At 42.3% G+C, this 22,784-nt stretch overlaps 4 protein-coding genes across 10 annotated transcripts; 3 read left to right on the top strand and 1 right to left on the bottom strand.

Annotated features, from left to right (window-relative positions):
• The first annotated feature begins 157 nt into the window (after positions 1 to 157).
• On the top strand, positions 158 to 9,079 carry LOC115563758 (peroxisomal acyl-coenzyme A oxidase 3). The gene is made up of 6 exons (XM_030387222.2): positions 158 to 423; positions 4,565 to 4,714; positions 5,027 to 5,950; positions 6,013 to 6,138; positions 7,588 to 7,933; positions 7,996 to 9,079. Exons 2-6 carry the CDS (start codon positions 4,580 to 4,582, stop codon positions 8,550 to 8,552), a joined length of 2,088 nt encoding a protein of 695 aa, XP_030243082.1. The 5' UTR covers positions 158 to 423; positions 4,565 to 4,579; the 3' UTR covers positions 8,553 to 9,079.
• Positions 9,080 to 9,316: 237 nt separating this feature from the next.
• Positions 9,317 to 13,634, top strand: LOC115563767 (uncharacterized). 5 transcript variants are annotated; one of them, XM_030387245.2, is made up of 6 exons: positions 9,317 to 9,423; positions 10,906 to 11,022; positions 12,561 to 12,768; positions 12,894 to 12,965; positions 13,081 to 13,255; positions 13,322 to 13,634. In XM_030387245.2, the coding sequence occupies exons 2-6, from the start codon at positions 10,953 to 10,955 to the stop codon at positions 13,490 to 13,492; spliced, it is 696 nt and encodes a 231-aa protein (XP_030243105.1). In that variant the 5' UTR covers positions 9,317 to 9,423; positions 10,906 to 10,952; the 3' UTR covers positions 13,493 to 13,634. The 5 variants fall into 5 exon arrangements, with proteins under 5 accessions (XP_030243105.1, XP_089113867.1, XP_089113868.1 ...); XM_089257741.1 differs by having other exon boundaries at positions 9,332 to 9,408; XM_089257742.1 differs by lacking the exon at positions 9,317 to 9,423 and adding an exon at positions 9,632 to 9,696.
• A 2,677-nt stretch (positions 13,635 to 16,311) lies between these two features.
• On the top strand, positions 16,312 to 18,909 carry fon (fondue). 3 transcript variants are annotated; one of them, XM_089257206.1, is made up of 5 exons: positions 16,312 to 16,469; positions 16,799 to 16,811; positions 16,880 to 16,903; positions 17,128 to 18,547; positions 18,611 to 18,909. In XM_089257206.1, the coding sequence occupies exons 1-5, from the start codon at positions 16,421 to 16,423 to the stop codon at positions 18,761 to 18,763; spliced, it is 1,659 nt and encodes a 552-aa protein (XP_089113332.1). In that variant the 5' UTR covers positions 16,312 to 16,420; the 3' UTR covers positions 18,764 to 18,909. The 3 variants fall into 3 exon arrangements, with proteins under 3 accessions (XP_089113332.1, XP_030243087.1, XP_030243088.1); XM_030387227.2 differs by having other exon boundaries at positions 16,877 to 16,903; XM_030387228.2 differs by lacking the exon at positions 16,880 to 16,903.
• Positions 18,910 to 19,581: 672 nt separating this feature from the next.
• LOC115563763 (uncharacterized) lies at positions 19,582 to 22,415 on the bottom strand. Its single transcript, XM_030387234.2, has 4 exons — positions 22,123 to 22,415; positions 20,398 to 20,667; positions 20,192 to 20,329; positions 19,582 to 20,113 (listed from the first exon to the last, which is right to left on the bottom strand). Exons 1-4 carry the CDS (start codon positions 22,190 to 22,192, stop codon positions 19,638 to 19,640), a joined length of 954 nt encoding a protein of 317 aa, XP_030243094.1. The 5' UTR covers positions 22,193 to 22,415; the 3' UTR covers positions 19,582 to 19,637.
• Between the last annotated feature and the right edge of the window lie 369 nt (positions 22,416 to 22,784).

Here is a 22,784-nt window from a genome sequence, read left to right as displayed (position 1 = left end):
CTTGACATTGAGCTCAGCCTGCGTGCTCGCGCCAACCTATTAACTGGTGTGTGCATGTGTGTGTGAATATAACTACCAGCGCTCCCACATTGCCGTGCGTGTGCGTGTGTGAGTAGCCGTCGCTCCCTATAAACGCGGTAGGGTTCGCAGCACGAACGCTTGTTGTGAATCAGTCAGCGTCAGTCTCTCTCTGCTCACTCACTTCTCATCTGTTGGCTGTGTCGGTTGAGTCGGTCCTGTTAGTCGCGTGGTCCGCCGCCTCGTTATTCGTTTTTCGTTTCGTGCGTGTATTTACTGTGCTATTCCCCAGATCGTTTTATTTAATTTAACTATCCGGTATTATTAAACGTCTGTGGAGTTCCCTTGCCGACAACAACAAAAAGAGAGTCAAAAAACAGGCGGAGTCAGCAGGAAGCGCTACAGGTTGGTGAAGCACACAGGCACACATCTACACACATTGAGAAGCAAAACAATAAACACATATACATACATATAATCTACTTGTGTGCGTGAATTATATCATTCGACTCTTCGTTGCATTCTCTACCAGGAACTGTTTACAAATAGTTCTCTTTTCTTGCCTTTTTTTTTTGAGTGGTGATGTAATATGAGAACTGTTCTTCAAGTCCTTAACAAAATAAACAGTGTGTGTGTGAGTGAGGTGTGCACTACGAGTCATGATATCATGCGGTGCTATTGTGATTCAGAACCCAATCAGAATCTAAGTCAGAGTCACGCATGCCACCCGCATTTGCTGACGCGAGAGTAATAACAGATCCGCAGAGCAGAGAGGAAGGAGAAAGATATACAATTAAAGTTTATTTATGCCACTGGCATACACGACCAATTGCCCGCCAGACTCTCAAACTGTCTGCCTGTGTTTGCGCGCGTATATGGGTGTGTGTGTGTGCACCAATTTGTCAATGATTGCGATATGTAAATAAAAGTGAAATTAAGAGCTGCAGCTATTATTATTCGCTTTTGTTGAGATTGTTGTTTTCGCTGCTGTTGTTGTTATTATCACTTAATGCCAATTGATGCATTTAAATTCATGCTTAAATTGCATTGTAAATTCATTTAACATATACACATACACAGCTGCACCGTTGCAGCATTCGGTACAATACTTCCACAACTGTGCGTCAGCAATTTGAATGTTTACATTCACTGAGCACAGCCGAGGTGAGTCTTGGTAAGGGTGTGTGTGTGAGGGGGTGTAGCTGAATGTCCAAATGGGCTTGACACGCAATTCCGATTATTACCTACTGATTAGCCATAAAAATATGTAGCGATTTGCTCTGGGCCGCACTTACACATGTAATGCGCACTGACAAATTAGTGGAGCACACACGTTAAGCGTTGTGACAACTGTTTGTAGCTGCAGTTTTGCAGCCACAAGTGACATACACGCACAGTTGGGTGGCCACTGTGCTAATTGCAAGCTCAACAGTAACTGCTCAACTACTACTGCATTTGCATGGCTTATCACGTCGCCAATAATGACTCAATTAGCAGAGCTGCCATCTGCTGATACCCTTTAATTCTAAGTACTGACAAGTGTGCCCTACCCCCATCATAATAATAGTTACGTCATCTCAGTGTTTGAGCGTTAATGAATCGATTTATCATACTATTTCTTACCCCAATAATTTTAACTGATTAACTGATTAATTTTATTGCCACCGAACCGAACCTTCGACAAGAATAATAAAAGAATAAGGTCAGCAACGGAAGCCTAAGAAGAGTATTCAAATTAATTATAGTCAGATAAGTCATACTCTAAATATGTATATTTATATTAAAAATTATTGGATATATATTCTCAAATATAATCTGAACGGAAATTGGAAATCGCAAGAAAACGGTTTATAATCAAGTTGCGGCAGCTCTTGATAAGGCTAATGCCGCGAACTCCCCAAAGATTATGATAAGGTTCACGGTCAAAATGCTAGTCAAGGTCAACAATCAATAAGAACTTTGGGAAATCAAGCTCTCTCGGTAATTTTCCTAATATTCAGTTAGGAGTCTAATGAAGCTGAAGTAGCTTAGGAGCTATTTATAATACTATTTTGTCTGTGCCGCGATAGAATTGATTGGCGAATGGTTGAATGGAACTTGTTGATAATATTTTTAAGAAAAGCTAAAGATTAAAAACTTGCATTTACAATTTTCTTTTAATTAAAAAAATGTACTAGTTCAGGTGAATTATCATATGCTGATCTGTAAATGAATCGTTTCAATGTTGAACCATATGTACATTTCTAAGGAATTAGTTAATTGAGTAAACAAACTTTACGGTTCACCGATTTAAAATTTATCATTCACCCAATGACTCTACTAGTGCTAACGACTAATAGAATTCTGTGGTTCCCTTGAATGAATCGTTCAAATGAATATACTCTTGGGTGGCTGAACTAAACTTTTAAATGAAGTGACAATAATCAATTGAACATCACTGCGTGAGATTAGTCGTTCGTTTGAACGATGTTGATACTCTGAAGTGGAACCACAAAACATGAAATGAATCGTTTATAATAAAGTGAGCCATTCAACTTTATTACCCACTGATCACTGAATGCGTTTAGTAGTTCAAATCAGCATAATCTGAAGTGGAACCACTAAACTTTTTATGTTCTCAGCAAGTATTTCGGGAGAGGTCAAGAGTGTTTCCCAGTCGTCGTTACCGGCACATGTTCTGTTCAACTTTTTCCTAGTTTATTTTTTTATTGCGTGAGTTTTGTTTTCGACTGACGCACGCCCCTTTTTCTAGTCGAATTCAAGTACTTCCCGCAGTTGCCTACGAATATGGATATATACGAGTATATAAATATGTATGCATATTTACGGTCTATTTAACGACTCTCGTAGCTGTTCGTCGTCGCTGCTTGTTGTTCTTTTTCTTTTCTGAATTTATAATTTTGTCTCTCTCTACTCTTTGCGGTTGTCAGTGTAAACAAACAATAGAATACGACAACTTTTATGCCGGCCTAGCAGTATAAATTTTCTGTCCGCTTAGGTCTTTAAATATGTATGTTAAGTCTGTCGACGCTTTGCAAATGTCTTATGAACTAGTAATACCTCTAAGTGGTCCAAAGTAAATTGCTTCGACAGAGCATTGAAGTAATTGAGCTCCTAACTTTATTTGTATTTTTTAATTAGTATTCACAGTAATTCAGAATTTTCAGGGTATTCGAAAGTCATTCACATTTCCGTAAGAGGTTTGAAACTCTTCAACAATGACAATATTAAGCATTCAGTTTTAGGCTATAGATAATGTCACATTGAAGCCCTCGTGGAACATAAATCTACAGCAAAAATAAGAAAGACAGACAGGGTGAAGGAGAGTGCAAAAGTGTGTGTGATAAAAAGAGATAGAGAGTGAGGGGAAGGCAATATGCTGAGCAGGGGCAGAGAGCTGGAATGAGTAAGAGCGTGCGACAGGGCGAATTCGAGAGAGAATTGCTAATTAAGCCCATGAATGACAAAATTCGCGCTCTTGAAAATCCATAGAGATATCAAAATATTATAATATGAGAAGCTTCGTTTCTCAACTATTTTTTCGTCTTATCTTCCAATATTATCTGCGAATGGCGCTAATTGCTGATAAATTCCGCAGAATTAATTAGGATATTTAGATATTATATATTCAATCAATGGATAACAATGGAACTGATATAAAAACCTATCATTGAAAACTATGCTAAGAATAGCCTTTGGAATGACTTTTGTATGAAATTTAAATTGAAAAAAAAAAAAAATAAAATTCCATTTTCTTTGACATGTTTACACGTGTTGTGTAGGCTCAATACTTCCTATATACCCCAATCGTTAATATAATATTCATTACATACTCAAACTTAACCGATATGCCTTAGGTGGAGGTCGATCCCCAAATTCTTTCGTTGTTGACTTGGAGTGGGGTTTATTCCATGTTTATAAGTGAACAAAAATTAAAATTAGTTTATTGCTTGATAGTGTGAAGTGTGTGTCATAAATGTTCTTGAGCACTTGAATCACTTAAATTCAGATTCTTGTGCGACACAAAGCGCGTTTATCGCACACTTTAGAATTTGCGATACTTTAATTAGGCTCGCGCTTATCTCCACAATCGTTTTGCACTCAGCTCCAGGTGTATTATTTGTATATGACAATCCAAAGATTGAAGTCTATCGGAATTCCAAATTAAATTGAAAGTGATCCAGAAATTGATAAAAGAAGATTGGATTATGGGCTACAAATTATAGATTCATATTATTGTGGTATGATTATTTTAGACGTCACTGTATGGTTTGTGTATTGGCTCTTGGCAACAAACAGTCGCCCTAAAACTGTGGCTTGTCACTTGGCTTAGCCGTGCTACAGTTGCACCACAACCGCGAGTGTGTCAAGCGGGTAATTGACTGCTCTATTTACCCGTTAACCGATTTACTATGGCTTCAACTGCATGCGGTTAACGAAGCAGAAGTACTTCACTTAGCAGCAGTTGAGTTCCAATTGGACAATGCAACGCAACGGCTAACACATCAGCTAATCAAATTCTGTTTATTATTTATTCCTATCACAGTGCAATACAGACAGCATGGACAACGTGGACACAAGTTTTATTCCCGATCTGCCAACGGGCGGAGGTCTTGCTGTTTACCGCAAGCGCGCTAATTTTGACTGGAAGCGCTTGCGCTTGATCTTCGAAACGGAACAGGGACTGCGCATCAAGGTGAGTTACAGTAACAATAAGAGAATCTTTGGTATATTTGAATGTACATTTAATAGAAATAATTTATACTGATTATATGAGAATAGAACAAATCAGATATAGGAAAACATAAGGAAGATAACTTCCATAAAAGATTTTAGAGAAGAATATTTCGGAACTATTTAGGTAAGAAATTCAGGCATGCATTACTGTGAATACGTAGAAAATCGGAACGTCTTGACTGTAAGCATAATAGAGGATCTTCAATTTAATGCAACTCCTTTCAAACTGTAACTAATCTACTTGCATTCCATTCCATTCCCTCTTATTCAGTACAATGTGTGGCGACGCCTGGAAAGTGATCCGCTCTTTGCACACGCCTCGCGCACCCTGCCAATGGACGAGCAGAAGCGGGTGGTCGCGATGCAGGTGAATAGCATGAAACAAATGGATCTGGTGCCCAAGGAAATCGAGAACCTGAACTTCTCGTCCAAGACAAAGTATTTGATGTACATCAACGAGGCGCTGAACAGCTACTCGCCCAGCTTGTCCGTGAAGATAGCGCTGGGAGTGGGCCTGTTCAACAATGCGATCAGGGCGATGGGCACCGAGAAGCATACCAAGTATATTGACGCCGCCTGGAACCGGGAGATCATCACCTGCCTGGCCGTTACGGAGGTCTCGCACGGCAGCAACACAAAGCGAATTCGCACCACAGCCACCTACGATCCCAGCTCGCAGGAGTTCGTCATCAACACGCCGGACTTCGAGGCGGCCAAGTGCTGGGTGGGCAATCTGGGCAAAATGGCCACCGTGGCCCTGACCTTTGCCAATTTGATCACAGCCGACGGCGAGAACCATGGACTGCATGGCTTTCTCATACCGATTCGCGACCCGAAGACATTGTTGCCCTATCCGGGCGTCCTGGTCGGCGACATTGGCGAGAAGAGCGGCCTGAATGGCATCGACAACGGCTTTGTTGTCTTCACCAACTATCGCATACCGCGCGACAATCATCTCAATCGGACGGGCAACGTGACGCCCGAGGGCGTCTACGAGAGCGTCTTCACCGATCCCGGCCAGGCACTGGGCGCCGCCCTCGAGAGCTTCTCGGCGGGACGCATTGGCATCATGCAGGAGTCGGCCAACACCCTGTGCAGCGCGGCCGTCATCGCGGTCCGCTACGCCGCAGTCCGCAAACAGTTCGGCCCGGAACGGGAGGGCGAGGAGATGCCCATCATCGAGTACCAGCTGCATGTAAGTGGAGTCGTATATCTCATCTATTCTCTAGGTCTAATGCTCGTCTCTTTCTCTCACAGCAATATCGCATTTTCCCCTACTTGGCCTGTGCCTGCGTCCAGAAGATTGCCGTCGAGGAGCTGACCAACATATATCTGCAGATCATCGCCCGCTCCCAGGCGGACTCGAACGGATTCGACATATTGGTAGGGTGAACTGGGCGAGAACTGTTAAAAGCAACTGTCGAGCAAACTTCTGGAACTTAATACAAAATATTAGTTCAAGTCGTGTATGAATTGAGATTCCTTATAGTATGTGTCTAGACACTTCACTTATCTGTAGTCAACTGCAACTAGCTTCATTTTATTATACCCTGAACCCATTGAAAATGGGAAATCAGGGTATAATGGTTTTGTGTAAAAGTATGTAACGGGCAGAAGGAATCATCGCAGACCACACATGGTATATATATTTTTGATCAGGACGACGAACTGAGTCGATATAGCCCTGTCCGTCTGTCGGTCCGTCCGTCCGTCTGTATGAGTGCGTCGATCTCAGAAGATACAAAAGCTAGAGAGCTGAAATTTTGCATGCATACTCGTGTATACCATACGTAGACCGAGTTTGTTTTATTTTTTCGATAAGTCATCCGATAACTTTTTTATCTAGAATAATCGAAAAATTGAATTTGTTTTTTCAGCCTCATTTGAACATTATTAGACCTGAAAGCTTCAAATTTACTGTGTATATACACATGATGAATACAAACATTTTGTAATTTACAGATTTTGGATACCACGCACCTTTCGCCCCCATTTCATTTCAAATACTAGAATGCTTTGGAATGGACATACATTAGAACATTATGATTATGTTCAGAAAGTTTCATTAAGATCGTACGTCTAGAAATTAAATTATTCATCAATCAAATTCTCATAATATTGCCCACACTGCAGCTCAGCCCAAGCGCAGTCGATGCTTACTGCGCAGTTTGCGTAGCGCGGGCTTATGCGTGAGTGTGAATGCATATGAATGTATGTATATGTACAGAAAAGAAGTACAGAATGATTAGAATGTCAGATTGGAGGGTTCAGGGTATCTCCTAGTCGAGCAGTCTCGACTAGAGCCTTCTTGCTTGTTTAGTAATTCGATAAGGCCACGGCAAGTGCAGTCTAGACCAACTACAGACATTCTTATCAATTAAATATCTTAAGAGTTATATTATATAATGTATATTTTTATAATTTTATAGTTGCTTCCAATCAAGTACTCTTAGTCTTCTTGTCTTTTCCAAGCAGATCACCTTTCGGAAGGATAATATATATATTAATTTCTTTTCCCTAATTATGATAGAAGTCAACTAAGAGCTGACAAATAAGAATTAAATGAAGAATATTAGGTTAATTGATACATATTGCCCTAGATCTCCGACTTCTTTCTTGAAATCGTAATACGTGAATCTGATACGCTTAATATAGACTCGCTTCAATCTTAAAACTCACTCCAATTTTAAATTGTAATACACTAGCATCCTCTTATAAGGACTCTCAATAGGCCGTTGTTATACCCGGAAGACGCTATAACTATACAAGTTTACTCATATTTTCGTCGCATTAACCGAACTCCACTGTAATTGATTTCAATTTCGTTTGCAGACCCAGAACGCAGCGGAGATTCACGCGATTATCTCGGCATCGAAGCCGCGCATCACGTGGTCGGCGCGCGACGCCATCCAGGAGGCGCGCGAGGCGTGCGGCGGCCATGGATACCTGTACGCCTCCAAGCTGGGCCAGATGCGCAGCGACCACGATCCGCTGTGCACCTACGAGGGCGACAACAACGTGCTCGGCCAGCAGGCATCCAATTGGCTGCTGCGCCAGTGGAGCGCCAAGGAGCTGGAGTCGCCCATTGGCAGCGTCACGTTCCTGCGGCGTCGCGAGGCCCTGTTGCAGCTGACGTTCGCGCAGCTGCGGCAGCAGAGTCCCCTGGACAGCTGGGAGTGTAAGCGAGCGCGTGATTGAGTTTACTGTGGACAACGGCATGAACTCTGTTCTTTATTGCAGTTGCGCTCAGCTGCTACGAGTGGCTGCTGTGCCACCTGATGGCGCGCACGACGGCCCACATCGAGGCGCAGCTGGCCCAGGGAGTGCATCGCTTCGAGGCGCGCAACAACTCGCAGGTGGGGGGCGCGCGGGAGCTGTCGCTGGCCTACGCCGAGTACTTTGCCCTGCGCAGCTTTGTGGCCCACGTGCGGCAGCTGCGGCTGGAGGAGCCCTATGTCCAGGTGCTGCGCACGCTGTACGATGTCTACGCCTTGTGGTTGCTGGAGAGCCACATGACCACGTTCTATGTGGGCGGCTTTGCCGTGGGCGGCGACTTTGCGTCTGCCGTGCAGCAGCGCCTCCTGCAGAGCTGTGCGCAGCTGAAGGACATGGCCGTGAGCGTGGCCGATGCCATTGCTCCGCCGGACTTTGCACTCAACTCGGTGATTGCGCGAGCCGACGGGCTGCTCTACGAGAATCTGCAAAACGAATTTATGACCAACGAGGGTGCCTTCCAACGGCCCGCGTGGTGGCGCGACGTGCTCATACCCCAGGGCCAGGAGAAGTCCAAGCTCTAAGCCAGGCAGCGGTACATGGGGGGGACAAGTGGCTAGGCAGGTCGATCGGTCGGTGAACCAATTTAGCTAGATGTACAGCTACTGTTATATAGTCATATCGCATCCAGGTATTAGCTCTTACTGCAACGGTAAACACATCATATATAGGGATTTGTATAGAGGCCTTGACATGAATTGTTTCATTTCCTTTAATCTTTGACGAGTTTTGTGATTGCAACAAATCGAAATGAAAGCAATATAAGAATTATTGAATAAATTCAAGCAATTGAAATTAAAAGAAATGGCGAAATTGAACGGTTTCTCTCCGAGTATTACCCACATTCCCCCATTCTGGATGTTGACACGAAAACAATCAACACTTGTTCCTATCAATCAGAGATCAGTTAAACTGAAACTCAAAATACTATATATATGTATATATATATAGTATATAGTATATATATTCATGTAAATCCACTATATTATAGATTAAATGTTTAATATTGAATCTGTTGCGAGTTGTGTGAATAAAAATGCATGAAATCGTTCGACTTGGCTTGATTTTGGAGCCTCTAACTGAATTATTTATAAGACCAAATGATTTAGTGTAAAGTGGTCCATAGCTTAGGGGCAAAACAAAAGCTGCCTTTTGTTATAATTAGTCGGCGAAGCAAGCACATAGACAGCATTTTACATATTACGCACACACACATTCATTGTAGGTGTGGGTGTGTGTGTGTGTGTGTGTGTGGCTAGTGTGCAAAGGTGCTTGTCATTGTTTGATCGGCTCGGTGTGAGCCCCGTTTATAAGAGGACCTGCGCTCACCTGCTCCAGCTCAGACGTGGCTAGCGTGCCACACAGTAAACACGAGCGGAGGTACGCGATCAAAGAGTGAGTGAGAGGGCAACAGTGAGAGGGAGCTCCGAGAGGGATCTGTGAGAGCTAGTTCTGAGCGCGAGCTGTGATCGTGGCTAAGAATCATAGTCACTCAGCTCTGACACACCATATCAATTACGATCCAGTGACTGAACCGAGAGACTGAGCGAGAGAGAGAGAGGGTGTATGAGAGATGTGTTAAATACAGACGCTTCGTTTGTTTTCATAACTTTGTTGGCTTTGCGAATCGGCGGCGCAGTTCGATTTGATTTTTTGGCCAGTGTGTGAGTAAGTGAGCTGTGCTGGCTGTGGGAAAGGCCACCTTTGGCTGATAAGGCGTTAAAAAGAATATGCTTCGACACTAACGACGACATTCGAAAAGACATTCAACTTAGAACGCGCCTTGGCTGAGGCCAAATCGAACAAAGCCCAGACAAAGATATCCATTTAGCCTAGGCTCATGCCTAGCTGTGCGAATTTCCAAATCATATGTTAATTCGCTGACTGGTTTTTGTTTCGTGCTGTCTTTGTGAAGAAAGCTTGGCCATTTATTATTCCGGTATTCGGACAGAAACCGTCTAAATATGGTGATCTAGTCAGCAAAAAGCCCCGCAATGAACCATAAACAAGAGCTCGGACAAAGTGCCACAGTGAAGTGCAACAATAAAATATTCCGAGAGCTCTCATAAGCGCTCAACGAGTGCGAGCGGAATTGCAAATCAAGAAGCGCCGAGCGCTGAATGGAAGTGATGTACAAAATGCGCACCAAATTGCTAAACGCTTTCAAGAACAACAATAAATGTTTTTTTATTAATTGACAAAAAAATAAAAAAAAATACTAAAAAAAAAAGACCAACCAATTAGTGAAACCGGTTTAGAAATCTCCGGACAAACAAAAATACACGGCGAACATCATATAGAAATCAATTAATTTACATTTTGGGGATTTCCGCTTTGAATTTGGTGATTTTCTCACATGTACCGCCCCCTCGAATAGCCCTCTCCCTGCAGCCCTTTCTCTCTCTCTCTCTCTCTCGCTCTCTCTCTCTCTGTCTCTGGTTCGCTATAATTAATAACTCAATAATTGAAAAGTCGTGTAGTTGCAATTAAACGAACTGTTATCAAATCTAATTGACGATTACGTCCAGGCTCGTGTTGGGCTCAGCAAACATCTCGGGTTTAGGGGCAGAGTATGCGATAGTCGACTAGAAGCAGTTTTTCAAGCTGGACTCAAGTTAGACAAGCTCAGAGCTAACAAGTGAGAATTCAGCCAAACAATGGCAATAGAGATTGTTTTCAATTTGCATAGATCGAGAATATTATGAGTTATATAAGTGAGACCCATTAACGGCAGATGAAAACAAAACAAAAACCAAATCATCAAAGTCAAGAGCAACAGCCACAGCAGCAAACCGGATCGCTTACAGCTCAGCCGAGACCAGTTTCTATCCTAAAATCTAATTTTACTTATTTTACTTATATTGTTTGTATTTCTAGCTAAAATCAACCGAATTTTTATATGCAAATCAAAACTCAGATATAATATGTGGAAACTTTTGCTAATTTGTATCGTCATGAGCGCATTATACACCGAGGGAGATGCTGCATCATCGAGTAAGTACAGTGAACACCAGAATATAATATAGCAGATATAAGAAAAATGCGTAATTCACATTTATTGTCCGCTCTGCTCACCCATGGGTGAAGTGTGAAGTGTGCTGAAGGGTACATCAGTTTCGTGTCTATTTATGTAACAAATGATGTAACTCATTAGGAGATTAAATCCGCCTTAGTCAAGTATATATAATCGTGATGATGCCAGCTCATTCAATTTGGTGTCCGTGATTACAGACATTTCAATATCAAACAAAAATATATACAAATGTAATATGAAGAACATGTCATGATAATTGTATTATATACGATAGGAAAAAATAATAATGATGAAAATTGAAATAAATAGAGGAATAGAATAATAATAATAATAATGAAACTTAATATAATGATATATTAATGGTAAATAAATAAAAATAAATATAATAATTTATAAATGATAATAGCAACAAATAAATAATAATCATAAAGACAATTAAGGCCTATGAGTACAAAAATAAAATATTTACCATGATGATGGAAATTAATATACATATGAAAAATTGGATACTAAAAAAAAAAAAAAATAGAAACATATGAATATTTATATAAAATACATCTATGATGTGTTATGGTTATGTTGGTAGGTAGATGAGCTCATTATTGAAATATAGCCCTATTTTGCATTAAGTTTCAAGGCGTACATAGTTCGTTTTCATGCGAAGTTTCGGACTCTTTCTGAAACATCGTCTTATTAATATGTAAATTATTAAATTCTTACTTTTTTAATCCACTTAGATTTCATCGATAATTTCTACTACTTTTAGACATAATAATGGAAAAGATTATTAGAAAGTGTGATTTGCATAATTTATTGCATTGATGAAGTCTATTGCAGCTGGATTAGGCACTTCTGCTCGTCTTATATAGGAACATGTGAAGTGATAAAATCCATTAGAGCATCACATATAAAGACAACTTTCTATTTTATGCTTACTCTTTGGCCATTTCATTTTCGCTCTCCATCTCCTGCGCGTCTAATTCAACTCTCTGTGCCAAAAATATTCCAGTAATTAATAAAAAATAAAAAAACAGTAATATTTTTAAAATGTCATGAAATTTATATAACGAATAATTTATTAATTAATTTGATTTTAATTATCTATGAAAAAATTCATTATATTTATTATACTTTCCATTCTATTTAATTATGATTATTGCCATTATATACATTTTTGTTTAATTAACAATTTGTTCAAAAATATGATTAACTAATAATGTTAATTATTTTTGGGCATTAGACATGCAAAATAATAGACGTTGACTTTGAGCCGGATCTTCTTAGCTCACTTGATTAAGCAACAACAGCAAAATCAATTCATCATCTACTAATTACTACTGTAATGTGAAGCTAACGAAAAGTCGATTGATTTAATGATCCATTGCTATTAAAGATAGAGATACTTAGTATGGCCTGAAGCATTCGAATCAGCTAGCAGGGATTCATTTGGTGGTTCATTAATTGGTGGTGTTAATCCCAATTCGATTCTCTATTGCAGCTCGCAAGGTGTCGCGCCGTCGCCGAGGCTACGCCGGAGGATATGCAGGTGGCTACGCCAGCAGCGGGGGCGGAGTGGGTGGCTACACGGGCACCTACAATGACTACGACGACTACGGCTACGCGCCAAACTTTGGCATCACGGACCCCTACCTGTTCCACCAGCAGCTGACCAACCAGATTCTGGCCCAGAACTACGCAACCCAACAGTGAGCATTTGGTCTATGCAAATGGGTGGTGTTATTTCTTTATTGTGGGGGGTTTTCTGCTGGGGTAGTCTAAGTGGGCATTGGTGGATGGGGATGCTAACAGCGCTTGTAATCTATTCTTGTAGAGCTATAACGGGACTGGCCACGTCTGGCAATGCGTACGCATCTGCGGATGCGACCATAAGCGACGATGACACGTAATTACACTGCTTTCCTAGTACTAACTTCTCCCCCAACTAACCACTAATCCGCACGCTGAGATCGTGGATGACGCAGCAGCTAACTGAAATCCTTGTGCTTTTTGTCTGACAGGCGCATCCAGCAGCAGATCGCCGCCCAGCAGGCCTACCACGACAACCTGGTGCGCCAGAATAGCTACCGAGGCGGCTCCAGCTCGCACCGCTATGCGCCCAGCTATGCCCTGGCCGCTGGCTCCATCGGCGCCAATGGACACAGGCAAACGGCCTACATCAGTCCGGCCAATGCGGTAAGCGAACGATGATTGACAGCTGACTAGAAGAGCATAATTCAAGCCATTCTATTGCTGTTACAGGCATCGCCCAATATCGTCAACCGTTTCGGCTCCAGCAGCGGCGGTGGCGGCTACAAGGGCGTCTCTGTCTCCTCGTACAGCAGCAGCAACGGCGACGGCACCAGTCGCCGTGGGGCACAGACCACGGTCAACGATAACGGCAAGGTGACGTCGTACTCGGTGCACTCTTAGGGTGGACCCAAGCGCAGCTTAACTCAACTCTTGGTGTTTAGCATAACATATATATGATATAAACCTAACGAAAGCTAAACATTCTCTATTTATATGTTTTGAAACACTATATATATAAATATATATTATATGTACACTCCAAGTATATACATATGTATATTCATTAAGGGGGGCTCTACTGTGATTAGCTGCTTAGCATATATGCTAACGAATCTGTATTGAATCTGTAAATATGCGTACATTGCATATACATATATATCACATAAGTATATGTTAAGGGGTCTCTACTGTACTAAAAACTTACAAATATATAACACTCAACTTGCATTTCTTTAGGCAGAGGCAACACAGCAGTTCGATTCACTTGGGTTTCCCTCTTAGGTAAGCTCTACCGTGTCATCTTTGCTTATCCAACAATTTCAAATTCCTTTTTCGTTTCCATACATAAATTGAATCAGTTTCAAATTAAGTCATTTAATCTGCTGGGCTTTCCATTTAGGGCTGCTTCACTGTAACAGGTTTGTTAGAAAGTCTCTGCTTCTGTTAGCTTTCTACTGATAATTCCCATCCGTTTGCATAGGCAATCATATGCAAATTTCTATCTCATTTTGCTTTTATTTATAAATTGAATTCATTTTATTTCTGCTCGCTAAAAGCTCATGACCTTGATATTGTATGCTCTATGTACATATATAAGTGGTAAAACTCGGGCTGATAATAACCTGAGCAAAGTTTATCAGGCCCCACAGGAAATCGTCTCTGTGTAGGCTATGAATTTGTCTCATTATGAACGCAGTTTATGGCATCAAATCGTTCAGGCCATATACAAGTACAATGTATATGTATTTATATATATGCCCCCTTCCTGGCTCCACTTGTCGAAGTGAATTTTCGAGTTGGTAGAAATCGAAACCAGAATCTTTCAAAATTCCAATTGGTGTTGAGCGTAGGCTAGCGTTTAGTTAGTCCAATTGGGAAGAGGTTATTCAAGTGGCAGTCGCTTGGAACTGTTCTGATTAGCATTTAGCGGAAGCAATAAAGCAGAAGCGTTTGTTTGTAAACAACTTACATTATTTTTGATTTTTTATTTACAAATCAACCGAAAACAGATTCCGGGAAGTGCCATTGAGAATTCGATTCAAAGCGAATGCGCAAAAGTATCCCAAGCGGAATGAAATTCCACTCAGGTGATTCCCATCACAAAAAAACCTTCGCTGGCTGCAAGCGACGCGAACTCAACGAAATTGTTTAATAATTTTTCAAATCATCTGAAAGTGTTTACAGTTTAGCTTAGACATTTTATGACATTTCCGCTGGCTGAATAATTGGGCTGATAGATTCAAACATACTTGAGAGTCTGATATGCATACTCTACTGCCTCACTGAAATATATGATATGCATACAATCAAAGATCCATGTAGACCCAATACAGAATCTTACAGCTTGATTTGTGCTTGAATATAATTGTATCTATAAATAGCCAATGGATGGCGGCTATGCTAATTTCTCTCGCAGTTCCATACTTTGGTGTTAATTGTTGGGTCATTATTCAATTTTTGGGGCATAGCCAAAAACTAAAAGAAAAAGAATCAAAGCAATTCTAAAAAAACAATATCAATCAGATTCGAGGATCGTGCACTGTCGGATAAAGAATGTTTATACATGATCTGCATAATAATCTATTCTCACTTCTGATAGACATGGAAATTTAGGTGGATCATATGCATATCTCTTCACAGTATATACTACATACATTTAAGTTAAGCGCTCTCGCACTAGATAGGATTCAATAAAATAATACACTACAGTATGCAACTGAATAATTTAATTACCGGTAAGTCTAAACTTCTCTCGTTAGAATATGAACTGACCCATGTAGGGCAAGGTAAAAAAGAAAATATATACATATCTATATAAAAGCAAGCCGAGACCCCAGCTGCAAGTGCTTATCCTAAGTTAGCTTCATTTTAATATTAACTCTAACTTATTAATAGACAAACAAATACAAAATATTATTTTATTAAGAATTTACTAAATATGGATTAAAAATATTATTATTGAAACGTTTTGACTGAGTGTGAATAGAAAGAATAGAAAGATTTGCAATAGCTTAGTTGTCGGGCTTCTTTCGAAAGGATTTTTGTTTGAATTGCTTATATATATAATTCATTATAATATTTATAACATTTTTGAGCTGCATTTGGTTTGTGACGATCTTTAGCTTAGTTTACCTAACATATACATATGTATATATCCATTCTCAGTGTATACAAATAACAGAGGAAAATACGACTCGTATACGCATCAGTTTAGATGATTGTAGATTCCTTCAGCGCACACAGAGAGCATTGGAGTATATAGTGTGTAAATACTCACATGGTCAATGCTCTAATGCTAAAGTGGTTTAATCAATGGCTTGTACTTGAATATAGAGACAGTCCATGTAGGTATAGAGGTCTGTGCATGTATTAGAGCACAACTGTACATGGCAGCTCTGTATATAGATTTCAAGGTTTCGACACGAAAACAATTCCTATCAGCTGTCTGTGAACGTATGTGTGTATGTGTGTGTGTGTGTTTGTGTCGCAATTACTTTCATCACTGATTTAAATAAATAGTATTAAAAATTTCTGCACCAATTCCGATTATAATTTCGTTGAATTCATTTATAGCTTATATGTATGTACATATGTATATAGCGCCCACGTTATCTGTGCTGCCTGCCCAATGGCAAGCTCTCTAGGTCAAGAAGCGATCTGCCTTAAGTCCGAATAGAGCTCGGCGTTATCAATGGGTGTCTGGGCGACTTGTTTGGTTTTTAAAGCGCGTTCCCAACGCTGCTGTTCATTAGTAGAAACTGAGGCGCGGGTCTCGCACGGTTTAACGCAGTGACAAACATTTCCCGAAGAACCAAAAACAAACTCAATATGAGATCTATATTGGTGCTCGCTCTGTGCCTGGGCGTGGTCTGTGCAGGTAAAGAGCTCCCTTAGCCCCACAAAGTGCAATTAAAAGTGAACAAAAAGCAAAATAGAAAGGATCCTTACAACATATCATTCGGGAATATTCTCCCCCTCTCTCTCTTTCTCTCTGTGTCTCGCTCTCCGTCGCTGTTTCGGCTGACGTATGACACGTATGATTACGAATCATTTCTGAATGAACTTTTTACACAACACGGAATTGTGCAACGCCTCGTTGCAGGCATGTGCCGAGATAAGAGATTCGAGTTTCCCAATTAGAATTAGAATCAATTTCATGGGAATGCAATGAAAATAATGCTGTTTCTTTCTTATAATCCTCTTTAGATTTTGAGAACAGGTAAGTTGATCCCACTTGGCAGACTGTCCTTTGGAGTAACTTTTATTTTGGTAACGAATGTCTAGAGCCAAACGGGACGATTTCCACAGTCGGTAAGTGCCGTGCGGCGTAATTGAAGATCTCATTTTATGCTTGGCTAAAATTGAAATTTCCAATTGGCAGCATGGTACTAACCCACTCAAAATTCAAGACATTTTCGAAAGAGCACACTAATCTATTTAGAAGAATATTGTGCAGCAAGTTCCGTACTTAGAGTTGGTGCACAATCTTCATCCAATTAGACGAAGCTGCGGTCTAATTAGACGTACACCCACAGGCACTACACCGCCCATCAGCAGGCGATCGAGGCGGCGCGCAGGAAGGCCTACGGCTCGAGTGGGTACGGCTCGAGCGGCAGCTTGGGAGCAGGAGCCAGTGCGGATCTGGCGGTGGGCGGCGGCTGCGCCAGCTGCGGCGTGGGCGCCTCGTTGGGCAGCCTGGAGAGCTCCTACGACTCGGTGGGTGCCGTCGAGGGCGCGGAGAGCAGCAGCAGCGGTAGCGGCAGCGGCAGCGGTGGCTTGGGCGCCAGCTTAGGAGGCGGTGTCGGCTTTGGTGCCAACAATGCGGCCGCTTTTGGAGCTCAGAACGCGGCTTCCTTCGGCTCGAACAGCGCCTTCTCCTCGAACTCCGCCTTCCAGACTAGCCACAGCGCCAACTTCAACGCCGCCACCGCTCACAGTGTCGGCAGCAACGTGGAGTTCGCAGATGCCAACAATGCCGGCACTGAGGTCAACTTCGGCGGCGTCGGTGCTACCAATTCCGAGTCGCTGCTCTCCGGCAATCTGCAGGCACCTTTGGCCATTTCGGCGCCTGTCGCCAGTGGCGGAAATGTGGAGTACTTGCACCACGAGCGCGTTGTGTCCAGCGCACCGCAGCAGGTGGTCTACACGGTGCCCGGCGGCTCCCAGAAGTACGTGCAGCATGTGGAGCGCGTGGTGGAGCAGAAGCCCGCACTCCAGTACATCCAGGTCGCCCAGCCCGCTGGCACCTCCGAGCACTACTACCAGCGCAAGGTGACGACCACCGCCTCGGCGCCACAGATCGTCCAGCAGCCCTCGGCTAGCTTCACCTACGGCTCGAAGACCGGCTCCAGCTTCGGCACCAACTCCGCCTTCAAGGTCAACCAGAACCTCGGCTTCGGCAGCAACTTCGGCGCCCAGTCCCTCCTGTCCACCGGCCAGACCGCCGGCTCCAGCTTCGGTGCCGGCAGCTCCCAGCTGCAGCAGCTCATCAACCAGGCCCACCAGACGGCCAAGCAGCAGGCAGCCAGCGGCAGCTCGATCAGCAGCGGTGCCGGCCTGGCCAACGCCAATCAGGTGCAGTACGGCGGCTCCAACGGCTTCAACTCCAACTTCGGCTTCAACTCGGCGAGCTCCCTGAACTCTGCCAGCTCTTTGAATGCGGCCAGCTCCCTGAACTCTGCTAGCGCTCTGAATGCCGGCGCCAGCGGCTCCCTCTTGAGCGGCTCCCTGCTGGGCGGCAGCCAAGGCTCATTGCTGGGCGGCTCTCTCCTGGGCGGAGCCTCCAGCAACAGCCAGCTGAATGCCCAAAACAACTTTGGCCTGGGTCTGTCCTCCGGCCTGACTAGCGGCCAGCAATTGGCCGGCTCTGGAAACTTCGGCGCTGGCATCGGTGGCAACAGCGGCTACCAGACCAAGCAGTGGGAGAAGCAGTCCAAGTGGTCATCCCAATCCGAGGTAACCACAACCTGTCACCTGCATCCATGTGCAAATCTCACTCATTGCTCTTCTGCTCCACAGTTTGACTCCAATGGACACGTGAAGAACTACAAGGATCTGGCCACCGGCGAGAGCGAGAACTACAATGTGAATGGCAAGCAGTTCGGCTACAATGCAGCCACCGCCTCCGTCGATGACAATGGCAAAGTGAGCACCTACAGTGTGCACTCGTAAGGTGCAACTCGCCATCCTCGACTCATCTTTCTATCTCTCTCTCTCTGCCTCACCATGACCAGTAGTATCGAAATTCTTACTTCCGCGTTGTAGACGGTTCAATAAAATTGTTAATAATAAAAAAAAAAACGAAATTTTAAAATACATATATAGAGATTTTTTATTGTATTTGCGGCATGGACGGCACCTCGTACTCGCTCCCTTCTGACAGGAGCAATTTGAATAATTTATTCTTGAATAAAGTTTTAAGTGCTAAATAGACAGAGGATATCTTGTCGTTGAGCACTACTTGCTAGAGCGCTAAAGGAATTATTTCGGAAATTCATTCATCAATTTTGTATTATGAATTCGAGAACGGAAACAGAAATTATTTGAAATCCATACAAATTTCATTGGAATTACTAAAATATGAGATGCTCTAAGATATTTCGAGAATTTCTCTTCAATGAAATCTAAATTTTATTTATTTAATATTTAATAAGTTGCAATCAAAAATCGGTAAAAATCGGAAAATCGATAAGTACTTTAGTTGGTATAAAAGAACTCCTACTGATAAAAGTATTTGAGACTTGGAATTTGAAATATATATGAATAGGGGTTACACCCATAACATTAGATAATGCATTTGAATCAAGAATCCAGTTTTCACTGTGAATGAGTATTATATAGTCGAAACAGGAATGGGGTATGTTTTGGGTATAAAGTGTGGGAAATACTAAATCAATGGGACTTTGATTTGTTTTTGCCTATTACACCTACATATATTGCATATGTATATAGACAGTAGACTAATATTAAAAGACATTGATTAAAATGAATTTCCTTTATTTCTGTTAACAACTTGAGCATTGTGAATATCTTCAAATTGAACTTTTCAGGAGAAGGGTCGCTCCAACTTGCCATCGATGTGCACTGGACGACTTTTGACCACTCCCCTGCTGGGGAAATCCCCTTTGCTGCTGATCTTGCTATCGCGACGGCTGCGATAGTCGTTGCCATAGGACGACATGCAGTAGCAGGGCTTCCAGCTGGGCTGTCGCTGCAGCTGACTCTGCTCATGGGGCGAACGTTCCGTAGTCCAGACTGGGACGTAGTGCGTCCAGGTCTCGCCGTTGCGGTAAATGCCGCCGCTGCTATCATCGCCGGTCGTGTAGACATGCTGCGGATAATACTGGGGATAGTAGCCGCCCGGGCTGGATCTGGAGCCGCCGCGGTTGCTGCCCTCGTAGCCGCGATGCTCGCTGGAGTAGTTGGGATTCCACTGAGCCTTGGGATCACTGGGATTCCGGGACTTGTGCTTGGAGTCGCGATGGTTCGAACGACCCTTGTAAATGGGCACGCTGGCATCCTCTGGCAAGGGAGAGTGAGTGAGTGAGAATCCGCTTGCAGCGAAAGGCGAAGGTGAAAGTTATGCAAACGCCCACTTACCCTTCTCGCCCGGCTGCTGAGCAGAGCTCGTCTCATTTGCGTCACCCTCAGCCGTAATCTCGAACGTGATGTCTGTGTGGATGCCCACACGTTTCTTGTGTTTACCCAAGTCCGTTATTTCGACGCTCTCCTTGGACTCTATTTGGGTAGTTCGTTTGGTGTAAGTCTCATTTGATTTGCCCTTTGCTTTGAGCCAATTTAATTACCTTTCGTTTGCTGCTGTCCATCGCCCGTGTCGACTGTAACACGCACGCCGTGTATCTTTGGCCGATTGCCACTGTTGCCTCCGCCGCCACGTCCGGTGCTCGGATCATAGCCGCTGCTGCCCTGTTGTCCCTGCCCCTGTCCCTGCCCCTGCCCCTGGCCCTGGCCCTGTCCCTGTCCGATTATAACTGGCACACCAGTCTGGTTGTTGCTGTTGCTGCCGCTTTCCATGTCATCGAAATCCAGCTTGGATGACACTTTAGTCGACTGACCTGGTTGCGGAGCAAACGTTGTTTGTTTTCGGTTTAGCATAGAAATTAGATTTAGCATAGAAATTTCATTTAAGTTATGCAAACACATCGACTCCCAATCCCCCACGCCCGAGTCCTATCCACACCCAAAAAGGAGCATCAGCGCAACTGGAGCGCATCTCAAGCTGCCCGCGGCGGGAGAATTTCCAAGTGGGGCAATTAGCTCACGCTGACTTATTTATGGATATTTCTCTCGCTCTCCCTCTCTCTAAGTGTATATATATATATTTCTCTCTTTCGTTGTCTAACTCTCGCAATCATACACAGTTGACTTCCTCTCGAGTGGACGAGGCACTTTTAATTGCACTTCAGTATGCAATGTTTGCTCAGCTAACTAAGTAGATTATATAGATGGGTCGCTATCACAGATGGATTGAGATGGTACCGGTTTAGATACTTTATATAAGAGATTTGCAACATATGGAGCTAAGAATATTATATTTTCCCGCTAACATATGAAATGATATTTTTTTTTTTGTGGTTTAATTTTAATTATGAGTTTTATGCCTCTGATTTTTATACCATAAAACCATTGAAAATGGAAAATCAATATATAATTTTTTCAGTTTGATTAATAGAGCTAAGAGAGCTACTACAGCCTGCAGCATTGACTCAAATGCCTTTTAAGTAAAAAACCAGTAAGATCTATATACATATAAAAAATAGGATACTTTACGATACAACATCTTATGGAAGCTCTCAAAATAATTAGCGAATAATTAAATAATAAATAAATAATAAACATTTAAATACTTTAAAACATTAACCAAATTGCGTAATGGAAATATATAAGAATTTTTATGTGCGTACACTTTATATGCCATATAAAAAGCTTATGACATAAACTTTATTTAATTAAGACAAGTTTAGGAAAATAAATAGCGAATTTCTACAGAACATCTTACTGAAATTAAGACGAAATTTTATTTTAAACAAAGCTTTCATTTGGAAAACTATATTCTGAATAAACAATTACATTATCATGCCAATGATTGAAATAATTTCTAATAATATTTAAAATGTCTGAATGAATGAAATATTAATCGTGAAAAATTAATTCCAATTCCATTTCTTATTCAACTATATTATTATGTCAATAGCTGAAGTATTTTCTAATAATCGAAAACCATATTTTGAACATACTGAATCAACTGTATGCCAATGATTGAATCTATAAATTATATAAACGACATTTGCTCTCATGACAAGTTCCTTCACCTCTTTGGGTAAGTTTTGGTAGAAATATTTTTGTTATTATGTTTCTGGCGTTAGCTCAACGAAAATTCCCAAAGAACTGGAAAAGCCCAAGTCCGCGCTGGGGTGGGCGTGCTGAGATTGAAGTCGTGTTCAAAATAATGACAAGTGACTAATTACTAAATAGACAATTAAGAGTCGAATCTCAATTTGCTAAACAACCTTGGGCGCAACGATGAGTCAGCAGTAAGCAGGAGAGCACTGCCAAATAGGCCACGGATCTCGGGATCATTTCACACAAACAACTGTACAAGTTGGGATATCTTGGGTGCTTTTTGCACTCAGGCACTCGCGACTCGACGACTTGACTTGGGGGAGTTTTCAGGCGAACTTGTTGAATGCTTTGCAGACAGACTGAAGCGCGTCTTATGTGCGCACTTAAAACCCGCCGACAAACGACTAAAAAATATTGCAAACGCAAGTCGAGAGACCGACAGCAAACCGATTTCAAATATCTGCCGAGATTCATTAAAAAATTAACTAGCCAACTGTTCAGTTGTTTCAGAGTCTGTTTCAGTTTCAGTTTCTGTTCTAAAGGCTGACGTTGGAGCTTTTTTAGATAACATCTTGACTGGGCTCCCAAGTGAGTCGCTGAGCTTGTTGCCGGACTGCACTTGCAGTTGTTGCTTATGAACGTATAAATGCGTATAAAGACGTTACCTTCCCCCACTACCCCACCATCCCACTCATCCCCCCTTCCCCCACACCATGCCACTTCATTAAATTGCCCGTAATCGCTTGGCTGGCATCTTTTGTTATTGTTTTTACTGAAGTTTCCGCTGTCGTACGAACGAGTATGTATCTTAAAGATCCCATTGTGTCTG

The sequence above is a fragment of the Drosophila navojoa genome, chromosome 3 (genome assembly GCF_054131105.1).
Source record: "Drosophila navojoa isolate 15081-1374.11 chromosome 3, UAZ_NAV_1.0, whole genome shotgun sequence".
Classification (NCBI taxonomy): domain Eukaryota; kingdom Metazoa; phylum Arthropoda; class Insecta; order Diptera; family Drosophilidae; genus Drosophila; species Drosophila navojoa.
The sequence above is the reverse complement of the archived record's forward strand: the minus strand, read 5'-3'. Positions and strand labels throughout refer to the sequence as shown.